At 42.4% G+C, this 16,487-nt stretch overlaps 1 protein-coding gene across 1 annotated transcript in view; it reads right to left on the reverse strand.

Annotated features, from left to right (window-relative positions):
- Window positions 1–16,487, reverse strand: part of ECPAS (Ecm29 proteasome adaptor and scaffold) — a 2,158,898-nt gene that overhangs the window by 1,312,107 nt on the left and 830,304 nt on the right. The window contains exon 18 of the mRNA XM_044061033.1: window positions 73–292. Within this exon, the coding sequence (XP_043916968.1) occupies window positions 73–292 (220 nt within the window). The remainder of the gene's footprint in view (window positions 1–72; window positions 293–16,487) is intronic.

Consider the following 16,487-nt stretch of genomic DNA (forward strand, 5'->3'; position numbering starts at 1 on the left):
GTGATCAGAAGTACACAGATACTGTACCTGAGTAAATAAATATTTTAATGCATCAATATTCAAGTAACTTACCCCCCACAGCTGAGAGTAGCTGCTGAATAAGATGCATGTAAATATGGACAGGGTTAGTATTTCCATTCTTTGAAGACTGCAGGGAGGTCTGGGTGCTGGACAAAACATTCCGTACATAACGGCTGATTGCTGGAGCATGATCTTGCATGTCAGCCGTACTCTGAGAGGTAGGCACAACTCCAGCACTGTGGGCTAAACACATCCGCAGATACTTTATAATCTAGGAGAAAAAGGTTAAATAAATGTTTATGCAGCTTACAAAAAAGTAACATTTAAAATCATTCTCAAATCATGCTATGTGACACATGTAAATGTCTAGAAGTGGTAAGAAACATTCAAAATTATAGCAAGTCAGAAATGTACTTTAGAGATTCAGTGATTCATCTGCTTTGTGAAACACCCATCAATATTTGTTTTTCTGCCTCCATAGCAGCTGACCACCTGGTTAACTGTCAAGAATCTATTTACTCGTTTATGAGCGTATGCTGCTTGTGGCATGGCCATCAGGATAATTTTTGCTAATACACTAATCACCTCTTGCACATACTTTGGTAATCCTCAAAGGGGTGGAAATGCAAATGGGATGTCACTCTTTCACTTAAGTGGCTCATCCCCAAAAGAAGTCACATCTCCTCCTTGTAAGAAGGCGCCTTTCCATAAGGTGTCCTCTCTACAAATGGTTCACTATAAATTGCGTTTGTTCCTGGGATATGTACATCTCCTCTCACCTCCTAGTGAGAGGTAAGAAACAGCAGTAGATGTCTCTCATTCCATTCTCCCAGCAAACTCCTTCATGCTCATGAAACTAATCTTATTAATCCTGGTCACATTCACAGCTTCATCCCATGTCAGCACTGAAGCTAGTTTATAACTAAGATTAGACTTGATGAATTTCACCATCTCTGCACAACTGGAGACCAATAAGAGTCCTCCCTCCCCAAAACAAAGCAAGCTTGTTCATAATGCTCAATAAAAACAAACATTTGCTTACTCACTGTGTCTTAAAACCCTTTCTCTGTGTCTGCATTCCCTAGCACAGGAATTACTAAAGCTTAAAAAAAAACATGCTGACAAAATCTTTCCCAGCAACTGTGCCTTAACAATAAAAATGCTAGAAAATGCAAGAACACTCCTAGAAGATCCTTACACCACACAAGCAATACAACATAATCAAGTTAAAATAATGCATTTATACTTTTTTAGGTTTCTAACAAGTCGCAGAGAGAAAGGCTTGTTGATTTTATTTATACTTTGAGCTTCACAGGAAGAGGCGAGAATTACAGATTAATTTTAGCTGCTGCTACTGTGGGCAGATGATGTTTTAGGGGCTGGTTCCTGTATTATAGCCTTTGGTGAGGACATGACTAAGGAGAGGTGTAAGTAGAAATCAAGGAATACTTAGTTATTTTTTCATTACTTCATTACCTAGCTGAATCCACTGTGTACATCTGTTTCCTTTGTTCTTTTTTGGTCCTCCATTGACTATCAAGTTGTCCCCAAAGCTGTTCAATTAGCCTGATGACCTGGGAGATGACTATGACTCATTCATTCCAGTTATTGGGTCAAGTGCACTGGGAGGGGTGCAGTCTACACAGAAAATGCTACTACATACAGTGTATATCCTGGGCATGTGCCCCCACACCTCCCTTCAGAGAAGTGAGCAGACCACCCACATAATTCCTCTCCTGCCCCACACTGGGTCCAGCAAGCACCCAAGTCACAAACTGAAATAAAAATATGCATGTGAATATTAATGCATTTCTGTTACCTTCTTTGTTAGTTTTATTAAGGATCATGGATGAAAAGAAGTCTACCTCTGTTTTATGAGGATGGGGAGTCTGTTTCAGAGCAGCAGTATCCACTGTGAGATATAGCCGTGCCTCCAAACCATTCCGTTGCTGCTGCAGAAGAGGTTTAGATTCCTGGCTAGAGTATTTCTGATGCCATTTGACTTGCTGATGTGCAGTAAATCCATCTGTACTGGGTTGCAGGATGCCTTATATGTCAATCATAGATCAACTCTTAGCAGTTCATAGCATACAGAGTATAGTAAAGTACAGTTGTGTACACTTACCATAAATGTAGATGTTAAGTGTATTCACTGTTGCAGTCATTAAATTTGGGTTATCTGCTTGCAGGTAGCCTTCAGTCAGCCTGATTAACAAAGTCTTGGGTCCTGCATCGGTTGCTGTCCCTTCTTCCATGATGTCAGGTCGTCAGGGGTATAAAACATGCAGCCGACGCCATTACATCAGTTTTTCTTGCCACAGATGTCAGGTGCCCCCCTAATGGGGAGCAATTAAATATAAAAGTACAATGATATACCTCCAACAAAAAAGCAAATACATCAAAAAGGATTTTAAGCATAATAGAGGAAAGTAGAGGTACAGCCAAAAGAAGTTAGGGGTAGGAGGGAGGATAACCAGGGCTACAGCAGTGAATACATTCTAACATCTACATTTATGGTAAGTGTACACAACTGTACTATGTTCTTCGTGTTTCACTGTTGCAGTCATTACATTTGGGTAGATTCCCAAAGCTATGGTTGGGAGGAGGAGTTTAGATAGCATTAGGACCAGCTATAAGGCCCTGCCAGACTGCAGTGGCAAAGCCAGCTCTGGATTTAGGGAAAATTGGCAAATGATAATGCTTGGTGAAAGTATGTACAGAACTCCAGGTAGCAGCTTCTAGGATGTCCCTGGTAGGGACGCCTCTGAGAAAGGCTGCAGAGGTAGATGCAGCCCTGGTAGAGTAAGGTCTGATCCCCTGGGGGGATAGGTTTTCCATGGTGCTTATAGCAGAAATGAATGCAATGGCCTATCCATTTAAAAATGGTTTAAATTTGAAATAGCCTTCCCCTCTGCCCCCTGCAGCAAATGCTACCAGCAGTTGTTCAGATTTCCTTTGAGGCTTAGTCCTGTCCAAGTAGAATCTGAGCTGTCTGTGCACATCTAAGGAATGCAGTATCCGTTCCCCTTTGTTCTGTGGATTAGGAAAGAAGGTTGGCAGATGTATGGACTGATTAAGAGCCACACTGGATACCACCTTGGGTATGAAGGATGGATTGGTTCTGAGGGACACCTTGTCTGCATGAAAGATGATGAAAGGCTCCACTGCCACAAGGGCCTGTAATTCAGATACCCTTCTAGCTGAAGTGATTGCTAAAAGGAAAGCTGTTTTCCAAGAAATAAATTTTAAGTCTGCAGTAGCAGCTGGCTTTAAAGGAGGTAGAGTGAGTTTCTCCAAAACAAAGTTAAGGTCCCAGGCTGAGGTTGGAGCTCTCCTGGGTGGTCTCAAATTTTTGGCCCCTCTGAGGAACTGCTTGAGCAGTAGATGAGAGAAGAGGGGGGATTCTGTGTTATAATGAGCTGAAATGGCTGAGGCGTGGATTTTAATGGAGGAAAAAGACAGGCGCTTGTGAAGCATCTCAGTTAAGTATTGTAAAATCTGTGGTAAATTGGGTGCTGCTGTGCTCATCCCTTGAGACTACTTCCAGGCACAGAATCTTTTCCATTTTTCAGCATAGGATTTTCTAGTGCTAGGCCTCCTTGCCTCTAAAATGATATCCATCACAGGTTTACTGAGGGATGGTAAAGGAGAGACTATGTAATTAGCCAGGCTGCAAGGTTCAGTGTTAGAAGCTGAGGGTGCAGAATCTGGTTCTCCTGCTGAGACAACAGGGAAGGAGTCTGAGGCAGGTGCCATGGGGACAACCATGACACACTGCGCAGGAAGGGGTACCAGTGTTGGCATGGCCAGTCTGGAGCAATCAAAATCATCCTTGGTTTTTCCTGTTTGGTTTTTAGTAGTACTTTGGAGAGCAGAGGCAGACGGGGGAAGACATAGACTGATAGGTTTGTCCAGCTGAAGGACAGAGCAGCCACTTTCCAGGCTTGTTTGTGGGAAGTCCTTGTGCAAAACTTGTCCAATTGGTAGTTCTGAGGAGAGGCAAACAGGTCTACATCTGGGCTCCCTCATTTGCATATCAACATGTTGAAAATCTTTGGTTCCAGTTTCCACTCGTGTGGGTCCATGAGGTTTCTGCTTAGTCCGTCTGCCAGTGTATTTAACTTTCCTGGCAGGAATTGAGCTTGTAGGTGCACTTGGTAGCTCAAGGCTGTGTTCCACAATGCCATGGCTAGTCTGCAGAGGGGGTAAGAATGTGTACCCCCCCTTCTTGCTTATGTACCACATAACAGTGGTGTTGTCCGTCTTTACCATTAGTTGTCCTGGAAGAATGTGGTCCTTGAAGGCTGTCAAAGCATTCTGTACAGCTAACATTTCTTTTTGATTGATATGCAGGTGCATTTGCCCTGAATGCAATTCCCTGCCAGGTGAGCCCCCCCATGCATAGTCTGATGCGTCTGCTGTTAGGGTTTGGGCAGCAGGGGGTGGTGTGAAAGGTAGTCCCTTGCTTTGGAGGCAGGCCTCTGCCCACCAAAGGAACTCTAGGCGTAGGCAAGGTATGATAGGAATCATTGCTTCTAGATCCTGAGAATGTTGACACCATACGATTTTAGATACCACTGTAGTTTCCTCATATGCAGTCTTGCATATGGAATTAGAAGAATGCAGGAGGCCATGAACCCCAAGGCTTGCAGTATTTGTCTAGCAGATAGCAGGGTTTTTGTGGCCACTTGTTTGAAGTAGGTTGTCATATTAATTTGTTTCTCTGGCGTGAGGTAGGCCATCTGGGAAGTTGTATTCAAGCTTGCTCCCAGGAATATAATTTGTTGACAGGGTACCAGGTGTGATTTCTTTTTGTTTATGGTGTACCCCAGACAAGTTAGAACCCTTTGTACAAAGGCCAGATGATTCAAAAGTATGTCCTGGTTTTAGCCTGAATTAGACAATCGTCCAGGTATGGGTATATTTGAATATTTTGTTGCCTGCAAAATGCAATAACTGGAGTAAGGCCCTTTGTGAATACCCAGGGTGCAGTAGATAAGCCAAAGGGCAGTGCAGAGAACTGATAGTGCGTGTAGCCTGCTTTGAAGCGTAGGCATCTTCTGCAAGATTCCCTGATTGGGATGTGCAGGTATGCTTCTTTTAAATTTAGTGTTGTCAACCAGCCATCTTTGCCAAGCATAGAAAGTAATTGGTGAAGAGTCAGTATCTTGAATTTTGGAATCTCCAAAAAGGTGTTTAGAGTAGACATGTCCAGGATAGGATGCCATGAATTGTCTTTTCTGGGTACCAGGAAAAGTCTTGAGTAGAAACCTTGTCCCTTTTCCTCTTCTGGTACCAGTAGAATAGCCCCCATGCTTAAGAGAGAAAGTACTTGTTTTTGGGCCTCTGCCCACTGATTTGGGGGTAGGTCCAGCCTTCCGCTTGGTGTTGGCAACATGTGGAAGTGAAATCTGTATCCCTGGGACACTATATTTAAAACCCATTTGTCCTGGGTAAAGAGTTCCCAGTTCTTTGTATAAAGAGCAATCTTCCCCCCAAAGGGGCAGTCAGTTGATAAGTGCTTGGAAATTTTAAAAAGAAGTCATTGAGACAGTTTACCATAGGGGGGAGTCTTGTTACTCCCAGATTTGGAAGTGGAGGCCCCCACTGCTCAGTCCTGTGTGTCCCCTGGGACTGAAACCTGGGTCTGGGTTTGGCTTGGGAAGACCTGGAAGGGGCTGGAAAGGACCAATTCTTAGAGGGACAGTGCCTACTATCTAGGAGGCTGAACTTGTAAGAAATCTTTAAGTTTGCATAGATTTAGCTTTATCTTCCATCTTTTTAAGAACTTCCTCAGCCTTGTTGCCAAACAGGCAGTCCTGATTTAAGGGAGCATCCAACAATTTAGCTTTAACATGATCAGGCAAAGATTGCTCCTTAAGCCAAGCATGCTTTTTGAGCACAGACCCAGTGACAACGGCCCTGCAAGAGGCCTCTAATGAATCAAACCTACATTGCAAAGTATGTTTTCCAACTTGTTCGGCAGAATGCAGTAAATCCTGTAATTCTTTATTTTCCACACAGTCAGGAATCAACATCATTTTCTGTTTAAGCAATCCAATAACATGTTGCTGACACTTTAACATATGAAACTGGCAGTTTAAAGCCCTAATGGCCAAGGTTGCAGAAGTGTAAACCTTCTTACCCCATCTATCCAGCACCCTGAAATCTCTATCAGAAGAGGTAGGATTTTTAGCAGTAGAATCCTTAATGCCCTTGGGCCCCTTTGAAATAGTCTCTGGATCCCCAACAGGACTTTTAAAAAGGAACGTGTGTGACTCAGGGACCCTGTAGCATTTGTCTGGCTTTCTGGGAGCAGGAAGCAAGGAATCAGGGGCCAAACTAGATTCTGAAAAAGTATCATCAACAATGTCTAGTACAGGAGGAAGAGCTAAAGGCCTATGCTGAGGTAGGAGTAAGAAATCCCTAAGCCTCTTTTTTGAATCAGAAAAATCCTGGCTTTCCCAGTGGAAATGCTCCCTTACAGTATGTAAGGTTTCCCCAAAGAAAAAAAATCCTCTTGAGGGAAAGCAGAGGGAATGGAGTCCTCTGCATCAGAATCCTCATAAGTAGATAAGGGCAAATCCAGATCATCAGAAGAATAAAAAAAAAAAAAACAGAATCCTGATCAGAAGATTCATAAACCTCTTCAGTCCTAGGCCTCTTAGAAAGGGGGGGGGGGTTGGCTACCCCTGACTAAAGTTACTAGATCTTCAGCCATTCTTATCATTTGTTTTTTAGGCATAGAGGCCTGAGCATGCGGCCTGGGCGTCGTTTTTTTAGGCATGGTTTGAGATTTAGGCCTAAGAGAAGAGGGAGGAATCAGTTTAATATGCAAGTCTGTAGGCCTGAATACACCCTCAAAAGCCGGTGCCTGCACAGCATCTTCGAACCCATCCAAGGTAGAGACATCTGCGGATTCCATAGTTGAAGCATCTTGCGGCATACCGGACTCAGAATGGGTCTCAGTAGAGGCCTGAGAATCAGAAGTAGCGGGTATCAGGGGCTGCGAATGGGTCTCAGTAGAGGCCTGAGAATCAGAAGTAGCAGGTATCAGGGGCTGCGAAAGCACCTGAGTACTGGCGAACTGGCGACTGGCTTAGAAGCATCGTTGGCAGTTTTGGACCTCGGCGGCCTGTCTCTGTCTTTATCTTTGCGTTTTTTCGGAATCACGGTAGTCAGATGGCTAACCGACGACATTTCTGGATAATTAAACCGAGAACCGAAATATATAGAGGCGAAAATGTACAGACAATGGATAGTGTGCTGATTAAATAAAGCACAAAACCGACAGCAAGGTACGTCGTGGTCAGGGCCTAGGCAAGGAATATAATATGAATGAAAATCTTTATGAGGTATTTGCTTTCCACAAGTAATGCAATTATTAACTGTTACTGACATCGGTAAAGAGCAAGAAAAAGTTTCCCCAACAGAGTACCTAGTTTTAGTTGAAGACTTCGGTTCTGAAACTCGAAAATGAAAATTTCAGAAGTCAGTCGACCGGCACTTGCGAACTGCTTCTGCTTCAGGCACCGCACAGCAAGAAAGACTGATGTAATGGCATCGGCTGCATGTTTTCTACCCCTGACGTCATGGAAGAAGGGACAGCAACCGACGCAGGACCCAAGACTTGTTAATCAGGCCGACTGAGGTCTACCTGCAAGCAGATAACCCAAATGTAATGACTGCAACAGTGAAACATGAAGAACATCAGTGCTTTGAGTCAATCCATGCAAGACATTATTTACACCTTGCATCTTTTTAGTAAGGTATATCTGTGTTGCATGTGTTTGGACAGATTACATGCCAAAGGGGATATTACACTCAATGACCGGTCTAATAAGAGTTGTAAAGAGGAGGATAACCACATACCTAAACCTATTCACAATCCCTTTGTTTATAAGCTGTGCAATACAGAAGGACTTTCTTATAATAATGGACGCATTGTTTGAAAGTTAGGTTACAATCCACATAAGTTCCATAATCCGAAACAACTTGGTCCACACTTAGGGCCGTATTGTCAACGTGGTAGTTCACCAAAGCAGATGGCTTCCCAGTGGACACAATAATCCATTTTTTGGCATTTACTTTTAGTCCACGATTCTGGCAGTAGTTATTTGGGGCAAACCTTCCTGCAGGATGGCCAAGTAATTTGGGGATTCAATGACTGCTTCTAGCTTGCAGTCATCTGCAAACTTAGTCTGCTAGTGCCCTTTGATATTTGCTTTTACTTCACTGAAGAAGTTGCCAAACAGGAGAGGTCCTAGCACAGAACCCTGGGGACTTCACTGGTGAATGGTCTCTTCATGGAGGCAACTTGACCTCTTTTGACTTCTTGTGACTTATCTGTCACCCAGGCTTTTCTACCATGTCTGAGTGGAGGAGTGTCAAAAGCTTTGACTAAGTCGAGGTATGCAGTGTGCACCGTTTTACCTTCATCCGTTGCTTTGGTGATGACTTCAGAAAAGTCCATCAGGCTGAGTAAACATGACCTCTCCTTGAGGAATTCAAAGTGAAGCAGAATCCTCCAAATCACAGGACAACAAAATGGAATTTTAGTCTACTTTTTGCCCTTATGTTGCCAGCGTCTTAGCTTTGGTATCTTCAGACAGAATAGAAACTACCTTATGCTCACAGATAAACACATACTTAACACAAATAATTCTGTTTGTGAGAGGTGCAACTATTTAATAAATCTGGAGGCTTCCTTCTCAACAAAGATCATGGTCTGTAAGCAACACACACCTCCACAACAGTTCAAACAAAATCACAACAAAATATCTTTCACTGAGGCTGTGACAAAATCTTTACAACCCCCCCCCCCCCAAAAAAAAAAACTAGGAGGTTCTGAAGTAGGTCTCAGCAAAAAATCAAACACCTCATCTCCATGCATGCCTACAGTAATAAGCCACCAAGAGTCCATTATTCAAAACTACTACATTAACAAAACATACTTCTGATAGGTTAATTAGGCATACAGATTCTCCACTAACAAGACGGGAAAAAGACAGGGTTATGGTGAGCTATCTTTTGAGTGCAAGAACCTCTGAGTCACGAGGGCTCTAAAGACACTTTCACTTAAATACTGATACAAAATGGTCGTGAGACGTGTGTCCATGTGGGAGTGAATGACTTGCGATACAAAATCCTTAGATAGACACATAGAAGCATGCAAGTGACAAATGCAGGCAAGGCACTGGTCTCGAGTAGAATCGTTTCTCAAAAAGTAAGGTATAAAGAAAAGATTATTGGCTTCAACAACTGGGAGATCAGCTGGTAGTATTCCAAGGGGATCCATTATATGTCAGCATGGGATAAGTTGATAAACAGTTCAGCTTGCTACTCAAAGGACAGCCTGCACCCCTCGTTCCAAGGCTTCCACATACTGGCTAAAGCCTTTGCTGCCTCTCATAATGCCTTTTTAGTAAGAGTCCAGCTAATGGATATTCCAACCTCACAAATATATCAAACCTGAAATTGGATCACATTAAGGTGGCTCTTCTCAAGTCTCAACAGAAAAATTAATTGATCTTGAGGCTCTCTTGCACTTGGAATGCATCTAAATATATGTAATTACGGAGAATTAATGTAAATGTAAAGAAGGCACTCCCTTCCTGGGTTTTGAATCTAGCATGTCTTCAGGCCTGATGGCAACTGTGGTGTTATCTCCACATTTATTAAGGACTTTGTCAACTTGACTCAAATTCCCGGAGACTTACAAATTCCCAGAGACTTGCAACAAAATTCTAGATCAACAGGACAAATTATCCATTTATAGCCTATTAAAATATATGGTCCATGCCCCTTGATAAGCAGATTCATAAATGTATTCAGGGAACACCCTATTAACAAGAATTCCACTACAGTGAAAGACAGTAACTAGTCTTAATTAAATAGCAGTTCATATACCTCCAGACTTAATAAGAAACTCACTGGAGAAGATAGTTAAAACACAAACCCACAACAGGGTATAACGTTCTTGATCTAGTTCCTAAGAATACAGCCACTACATGTACTATACCCCAGATATCTCCTTCCCCAGTTAAATCTAGCCATAAACATTCACTGTCAAATTCCAAATAGCCCTTACAGCAATAATCTCTAAATTACAGGAGTTAAAGTGTACCAACCTCTTCCAGTTATATGCCGAGGTTTCCAAATTTACTTATGGTAGCAACAGGTCTCGATGTTGACACATAAGTTAGCTTCATGAAGGAGTTCCACAGCCCTGAATAAAGCAGCCATACCTCCAAGCTCATAAAATTATAGATCCATAAGCCTGAACTGACTCATCTGTAAAGCCATGGAAGGTATTACAACTGACCTTATAAACTGTGGTATCAAAAATATCATTAGCCTTGACCCTCAGCTGCCTAGTTTTGTAAAGAGAACATCCTACCTAATGAAAATGGTTAACTTCTTTGACAGGGTTGCACAGACGATCAACAGTGGTTATGCTGTTTACATGCTGTATCTTGACCCGGCCAAGTCATTCATCATTCACCACATGCAGATATTGTAAATAAGCTAAATGCTTTAAATTAGATTCCTATGTGGTAAGATGGGTAGCAAACTCACTAAAGGACAGAGCCCACACAGTTTGAGTGACAAGCATCTAATCAAAAAATATGAAGGTAACTAATGGTGTCCCCCAGGGCTTAGTGTTGGGACCACATCTGTTTGACATGTACTTTTGTGATGTTCACACTAGGAAACAGGACCTCTAGCTAAACAAGTCTTCAGATGACTGAAAACTGGGAATTACTGCAATGTCCCCTCTCTCTAGCATCCAAACCCTTCAACAGGAACTCAAACTTGTAAATAATGGTGTACTGAAAAAGGGCTCAAATTAAATGCAAAAAAAGTACACTACTGTCACATTTGATACACAATCCATAGCCCAAGCTTACAGTACAGACAATATCTCACTAAAAAATTGAAAATAAAAGATAGCAAAAGAGCAAGCACTTGATCTGGGAGTCTTGAATATGCATGTAATTGATCAACAGCAGTAAAGTGAGAGAGCAGTTGCAGCAGCAAACACAATGCTGTGATATATCTTCAAGGGACAGATTCCAGAAAGAAACGGGCAATATTTCCACTCTACAGGACAGTACAGCTGTGTAAGATCTTACCATAGCAGTAGATGTCCTATGTATCACTGCTGCAGTATTGTTTACTCTTGGGATACCCTGCAGAGAACAACTAAATATCCGGCCAGCATGCTAAAGCCTTTATACCTTCCAGGCATCGTATGTCAAAACATATATTCTATGTGCAAAACACAAGGTATACACGTGACTTGTGGACACATTTCTCAGAACTGAAGTGCCCCAGAAGAACCGGAGCAACCTCAGAGAAAGTCAATAACATGTACATCCAGGAAAGGAAGGAGAAAAAAAGCATGTAAAGAAAGACCCTCGGCCAGAAACAGCACAACAGAAAGTAACAGGAGGTAGTAGAGAGGGACAGAACACTGCAAAAGTGAGAAGTACGACATCTGTTGTTATACCATACTACCTTCAATTAAAAATCAATTATGCAATTAACCTATAAAATTATGCAATTACTACACCAACACATACAAAATAAAAATATGATATATAACGAGCATAATATATGTTTAAAAACTTGTTTTCCATTATAGAGCACAGAAGCTGCCAAAAAACAGGTTTAAATAAAACCATCAATATAAAGTGGTTCTTAAGGGATAGGAGGTTGAAGTTATTTAAATAAATAAATCAATATGTTTTTAAACATATATTATGCTAGTTATATATCATATTTTTTATTTTACATGTGTTGGTATATTAATTACATCATTTTATTGGTTAATTACATAATTGATTTTTTAATTGAAGGTAGCATGGTATATAAAGGTGCGTGTGAAACTGTAAATTATGTTCTGAAGAACTCTGGAGATGAAAGCATGGAAATAAAGTCTGTACACTAATCCTGTGGTCTTAGTGCCTGTTTTCATTCAGCCTTTACTGTGCCATCAGATCCAATACCTTATTTTGGTTTGTTTTGTGTGGTATTGGGTGGATTTTTTGGTTTAACATCTGTTGTTATGGTAAGATCTTACTTTATCCTTCCTTTTCACTGTTGCAGTGTTCTTTACCCTTGGGAGGGTACAAAAGCTACTGGAAAGTATGGGAGGAAGATGGCAGAGAAGAGCCCTCCACAAACCAATGAAGGGTGGCCCTGGCAAGACCTGCCCTGGCCCTGGAAATGACATATTGTAATGTTGGTTAAAGTGTGAAAAGAAGACCAAGTAGCAAACTCCATGATGGATCTAGCATCTAGACCCTTGGAAAAAGCACCAGAAGAGGCTACTGCCCTGGTAGAATGAGCATAAACAGAAGAGGGAAAACTGCTTGCCATGAAAAGAATAGCAAAAAAAAAATGGCCTAAAAAATTCAGGAGGAGATGGTTTGCTTACACATAGCCAAACCCAACTTCCTGGCATAAAAAGACACAAAACATTTCTCAGATTTCCTGAAAATCTTTGTCTTGTCCAGGTAATATCCTAACTGTCTATGTAACTCCAAAGTGTGAAGAACCCTTTCTCTAGTATTCTGTGGAGAAGGGAAGAAAGATGGAAGATGAATGGACTGATTCAATGACAAATTATTAACCACCTTGAGCATAAAAGACAGACTGGTATGAAGAGACACTGTCCTCAAAAACAGAAAAGGAGAAACTGCCATGACAGCTTGCAGTTCATTGACCCTCTTGGCAGAAGTAAAAGCCACCAACAATACAGTCTTCCAAGCACAATGTTGTGGGGAAGAAGAAACAGCAGGCTCAAAAGGGGACTGAGTCAATTTCTCAAAAAAAAAATTAAGGCCCTAAAAGGAGGTATAGGCTTTCTTGTAGGCCGGATATGAAGGACACCTTTTAAAAAATGTTTTGAGTGCAAAACTAGAAGGTAATGTGGATTCAGAGGCAGACAAGCTGAAATGGCTAATAAATGCACTTTAACAGATGAATATGCTAAACCACAACTGAGCAACTTACACAAGTAAGAAAGGCCAGCAGGAATTGCCACTGAAAAAGAGTGCAGGTCATGCTTAAGACACCTAGTAGAACAGCTCTTCCATTTAGTCACATACGTTTTTCAAGCAGTAGGTTTTCTGGCCTCCTGCCAAACCAGAAGCATGTCCTCAGAAAACTGGTGCCTGAAAGGAATCAAAACCCTGTCACCCAAAGTGTCAACTGATGAGTGGACAAGTGAGGTTGAATGAGTGATCCTTGTATTGTGTGAGATCCAGACTGTGAGGTAACTTGTGAGGACTGCCCCTGGTCAGATGAAATAGAAGGGGGAAAGTACAGTTGTGTACCTACCATAAATGTAGATGTTCGAGTGTACTCACTGTTGCAGTCATTACACTTGGGTTATCCTGCTGGCAAGCTACCCGCAGTCGGCCAGAATTCCAAAGTCTAGGTCCAGCGTCGGTTGCTGTCGCTTCTTCCCTGATGTCAGTGTGCCAGGGGTATAAAAGATGCAGCCGACGCCATTTTATTCAGTTTTTCTTGTCCCAGATGTCAGGTGCCCCCAAATAGATAGGCTGTAAAAAATGTTGCCAAAAAGCATGCATGTACTAAAATAAAGATTTCCTTCATCTACAAGCAAATACACCACATAGGTTGTATAGAATAGAGAAGTAGAGAAAAGTCCCAGCAAAGAAAAGGGGGATGGTGGGTGGGTAACTTGGACTGCAACAGTGAATGCACTCGAACATCTACATTTATGGTAGGTACACAACTGTACTATGTTCGTGTTTCACTGTTGCAGTCATTACACTTGGGTTGAATCCCAAAGCTGAGGTTGGGTGGCTGGGCCTAAATAGGATTAGGAGAGGCTACCAGGCCCTGCAGAACTGCAGTGGCAAAGCCTGCTCTGGATTTAGAGTAGAGTGGTAAGTGGTAGTGCTTGGTGAAAGTGTGCACTGAACTCCAGGTTGCAGCCTCTAAAATGTCTTTGGTTGGTACTCCTCTGAGGAAGTGAAGTGGTTGCTGCTCTGGTAGAATGTGACCTAATGCCCTTAGGCACCGATTTGCCATGTTGTGAATAGCAAAAGCGAATGCAGTGTCCTATCCATTTTGAAATAGTCTGCTTTGAGATAGGCTTCCCTTGTGATCCTGCAGCATAAGCAACAAACAGTTGCTCAGTTTTTCTGAAAGCTTTTTTTGTCCAAGTAGAATCATAGCTGTCTGTGTATGTCCAAAGCATGCAGAAGTCTCTCTCCCCTTTATTCTGGGGATTTGGATAGAATGTTGGCAAATGAATGGTTTGGTTAAGAGCCACACTGGATACTACCTTTGGCATGAATGTTGGGTTTGTCCTTAGAGAGACCCTGTCCTGATGAAAAATAATGAAAGGTTCCACTGCCATTAATGCCTGTAACTCTGAGACTCTTCTTGCTGAAGTTATTGCTAGGAACCGAGCAGTTTTCCATGATAAGAATTTTATATCAGCTGTATTGGCTGGCTCAAAAGGAGGCAGTGTGAGTTTTTCCAAGACAAAATTGAGGTCCCAAGTAGGTATTGGTGCCGAGAGAAAATAGGAGGTTCTGTATTGTAATGAGCTGAAATGGCAGAGGCATGGATCTTAATTGATGAGAAGGATAGGCCTTTGTCCAGCATCTCAGTTAGGTATTGTAAAATCTGAGGTATATTTGGAACAAGTGGTTCGAGTCCTTGTGCCTGGTTCCAAGCACAGAATCTCCTCCATTTTTCTGCATAAGATTTCCTAGTGTTGGGCCTCCTGGCTTCTAAAATGACATCCATAACAGCTTTAGAGAGAGGTGTGGTCTGAGTGGCTATATTATCTGCCATGTAGCCAGATTTAAGGTTCTGAGTTGACTGTGTAGAATCTGTTTCTTTTGTTGAGTGAGAAGATGAGGAATTTGAGGTAAAGGCCAGGCTGGGCCTTTCAACAAGCTCTTTAGGACTGCGTACCAGTGCTGGCGTGGCCAGTCTGGGGCAATCAGGATCATTTTTGGCCTCTCTTGTCTGACTTTTAGGAGCACCCTGGGAAGAAGAGGCAGTGGAGGAAAGGCATAAACTGTCAGTGTTTTCCAGCTGAATGATAGAGCATCCACTTTCCATGCTTGTGAGTGATACGTTCTTGTGCAGAATCTCTGTAGTTGGCAGTTGTGAGGGGAGGCAAAAAGATCTAGGTCTGGGCGTCCCCATTTCCTTGTTATCATGCTGAAGACCTGTGGATTTAGTTTCCATTCGTGAGGATCCATGAGATTTCTGCTTAGTTCATCTGCCAGTGTATTTTTCATTCCTGGCAGGAATTGTGCCTGCAGATGTACTTGATAGGTCAGTGCTGTGTTCCACAAAGTCATGGCTTGTCTGCAGAGGGGGTAGGAATGTGTGCCCCCTTGCTTGTTTATGTACCACATAACTGTGGTATTGTCCCGTTTTTAGTAATAGTTGTCCTTGATGTAGTAGATCCTTGAAGGCTGTCAGGGCATTCTGTACAGCTAGCATCTCTTTTTGATTGATGTGAAGATGCATTTGCTCCTTGGGCCACGTGCCCTGAATACATTTTCCTGCCATGTGTGCCCCCCAGGCATAATCCGATGCATCTGTTGTTATTGTCTGCCTGGCTATGGGTAAGGTGAAAGGCTGTCCCTTGTTGTGGTGACAGGCCAGTGCCCACCATCGAAACTCCTGTTGCAGGCAGGGAATTAGAGTTATTAGTGTTTCCAGGCTGTGGCAATGTTGAGTCCAAACACTTTTTAGATACCATTGTAGTTTCCTCATATGCAGTCTTGCATATGGAATTAGTAGAATGCAGGATGCCATGAAGCCCAGGGCCTGCAGAATTTTTCTTGCAGGGAGATGGGTCTTTGTTGCCATCATTTGAAAGTAATGAGTCAGCTGCCTTTGCTTATCTGGCGTGAGATAAGCCATCTGGGCAGTTGTATTTAAGCTTGCATCCAGGAATATTATCTCTTGAGAGGGCACTAGTTTTGATTTCTTTTCATTTACTGTGTACCCTAGGCAAATTAGTAATCTTTTTACAAACGCCAGATGCTTTAGTAGAATGTCCTTGCACTCTGCTTGAATGAGGCAGTCGTCCAAGTAGGGGTATATTTGAATTCCTTTTTATCTGCAAAATGCAATTACTGGTGCCAGGCATTTTGTGAAGATCCTGGGCGCAGTAGATAAGCCAAAGGGCAGTGCAGAGAATCGGTAATGCACTGAGCCAGCTATGAATCTGAGGTATCTTCTGCAAGATTGTCTGATTGGGACATGCAGGTATGCCTCCTTGAGGTCCAAAGTAACTAGCCAAGCCTCCTTGCCCAGCATGGGTAGAAGGTGCTGCAGTGTTAACATTTTGAATTTTGGAACATCCAGGAAAGTATTTAGGATTGACAGGTCCAGTATTGGTCTCCAGGCTTTTTCCTTTCTGGGTACCAGGAAAAGTCTTGAGTAAAATCCTTGTC

Source organism: Protopterus annectens, chromosome 2.part0 (genome assembly GCF_019279795.1).
Source record: "Protopterus annectens isolate FY-2018-M chromosome 2.part0, PAN1.0, whole genome shotgun sequence".
Taxonomy (NCBI): Eukaryota; Metazoa; Chordata; order Ceratodontiformes; family Protopteridae; genus Protopterus; species Protopterus annectens.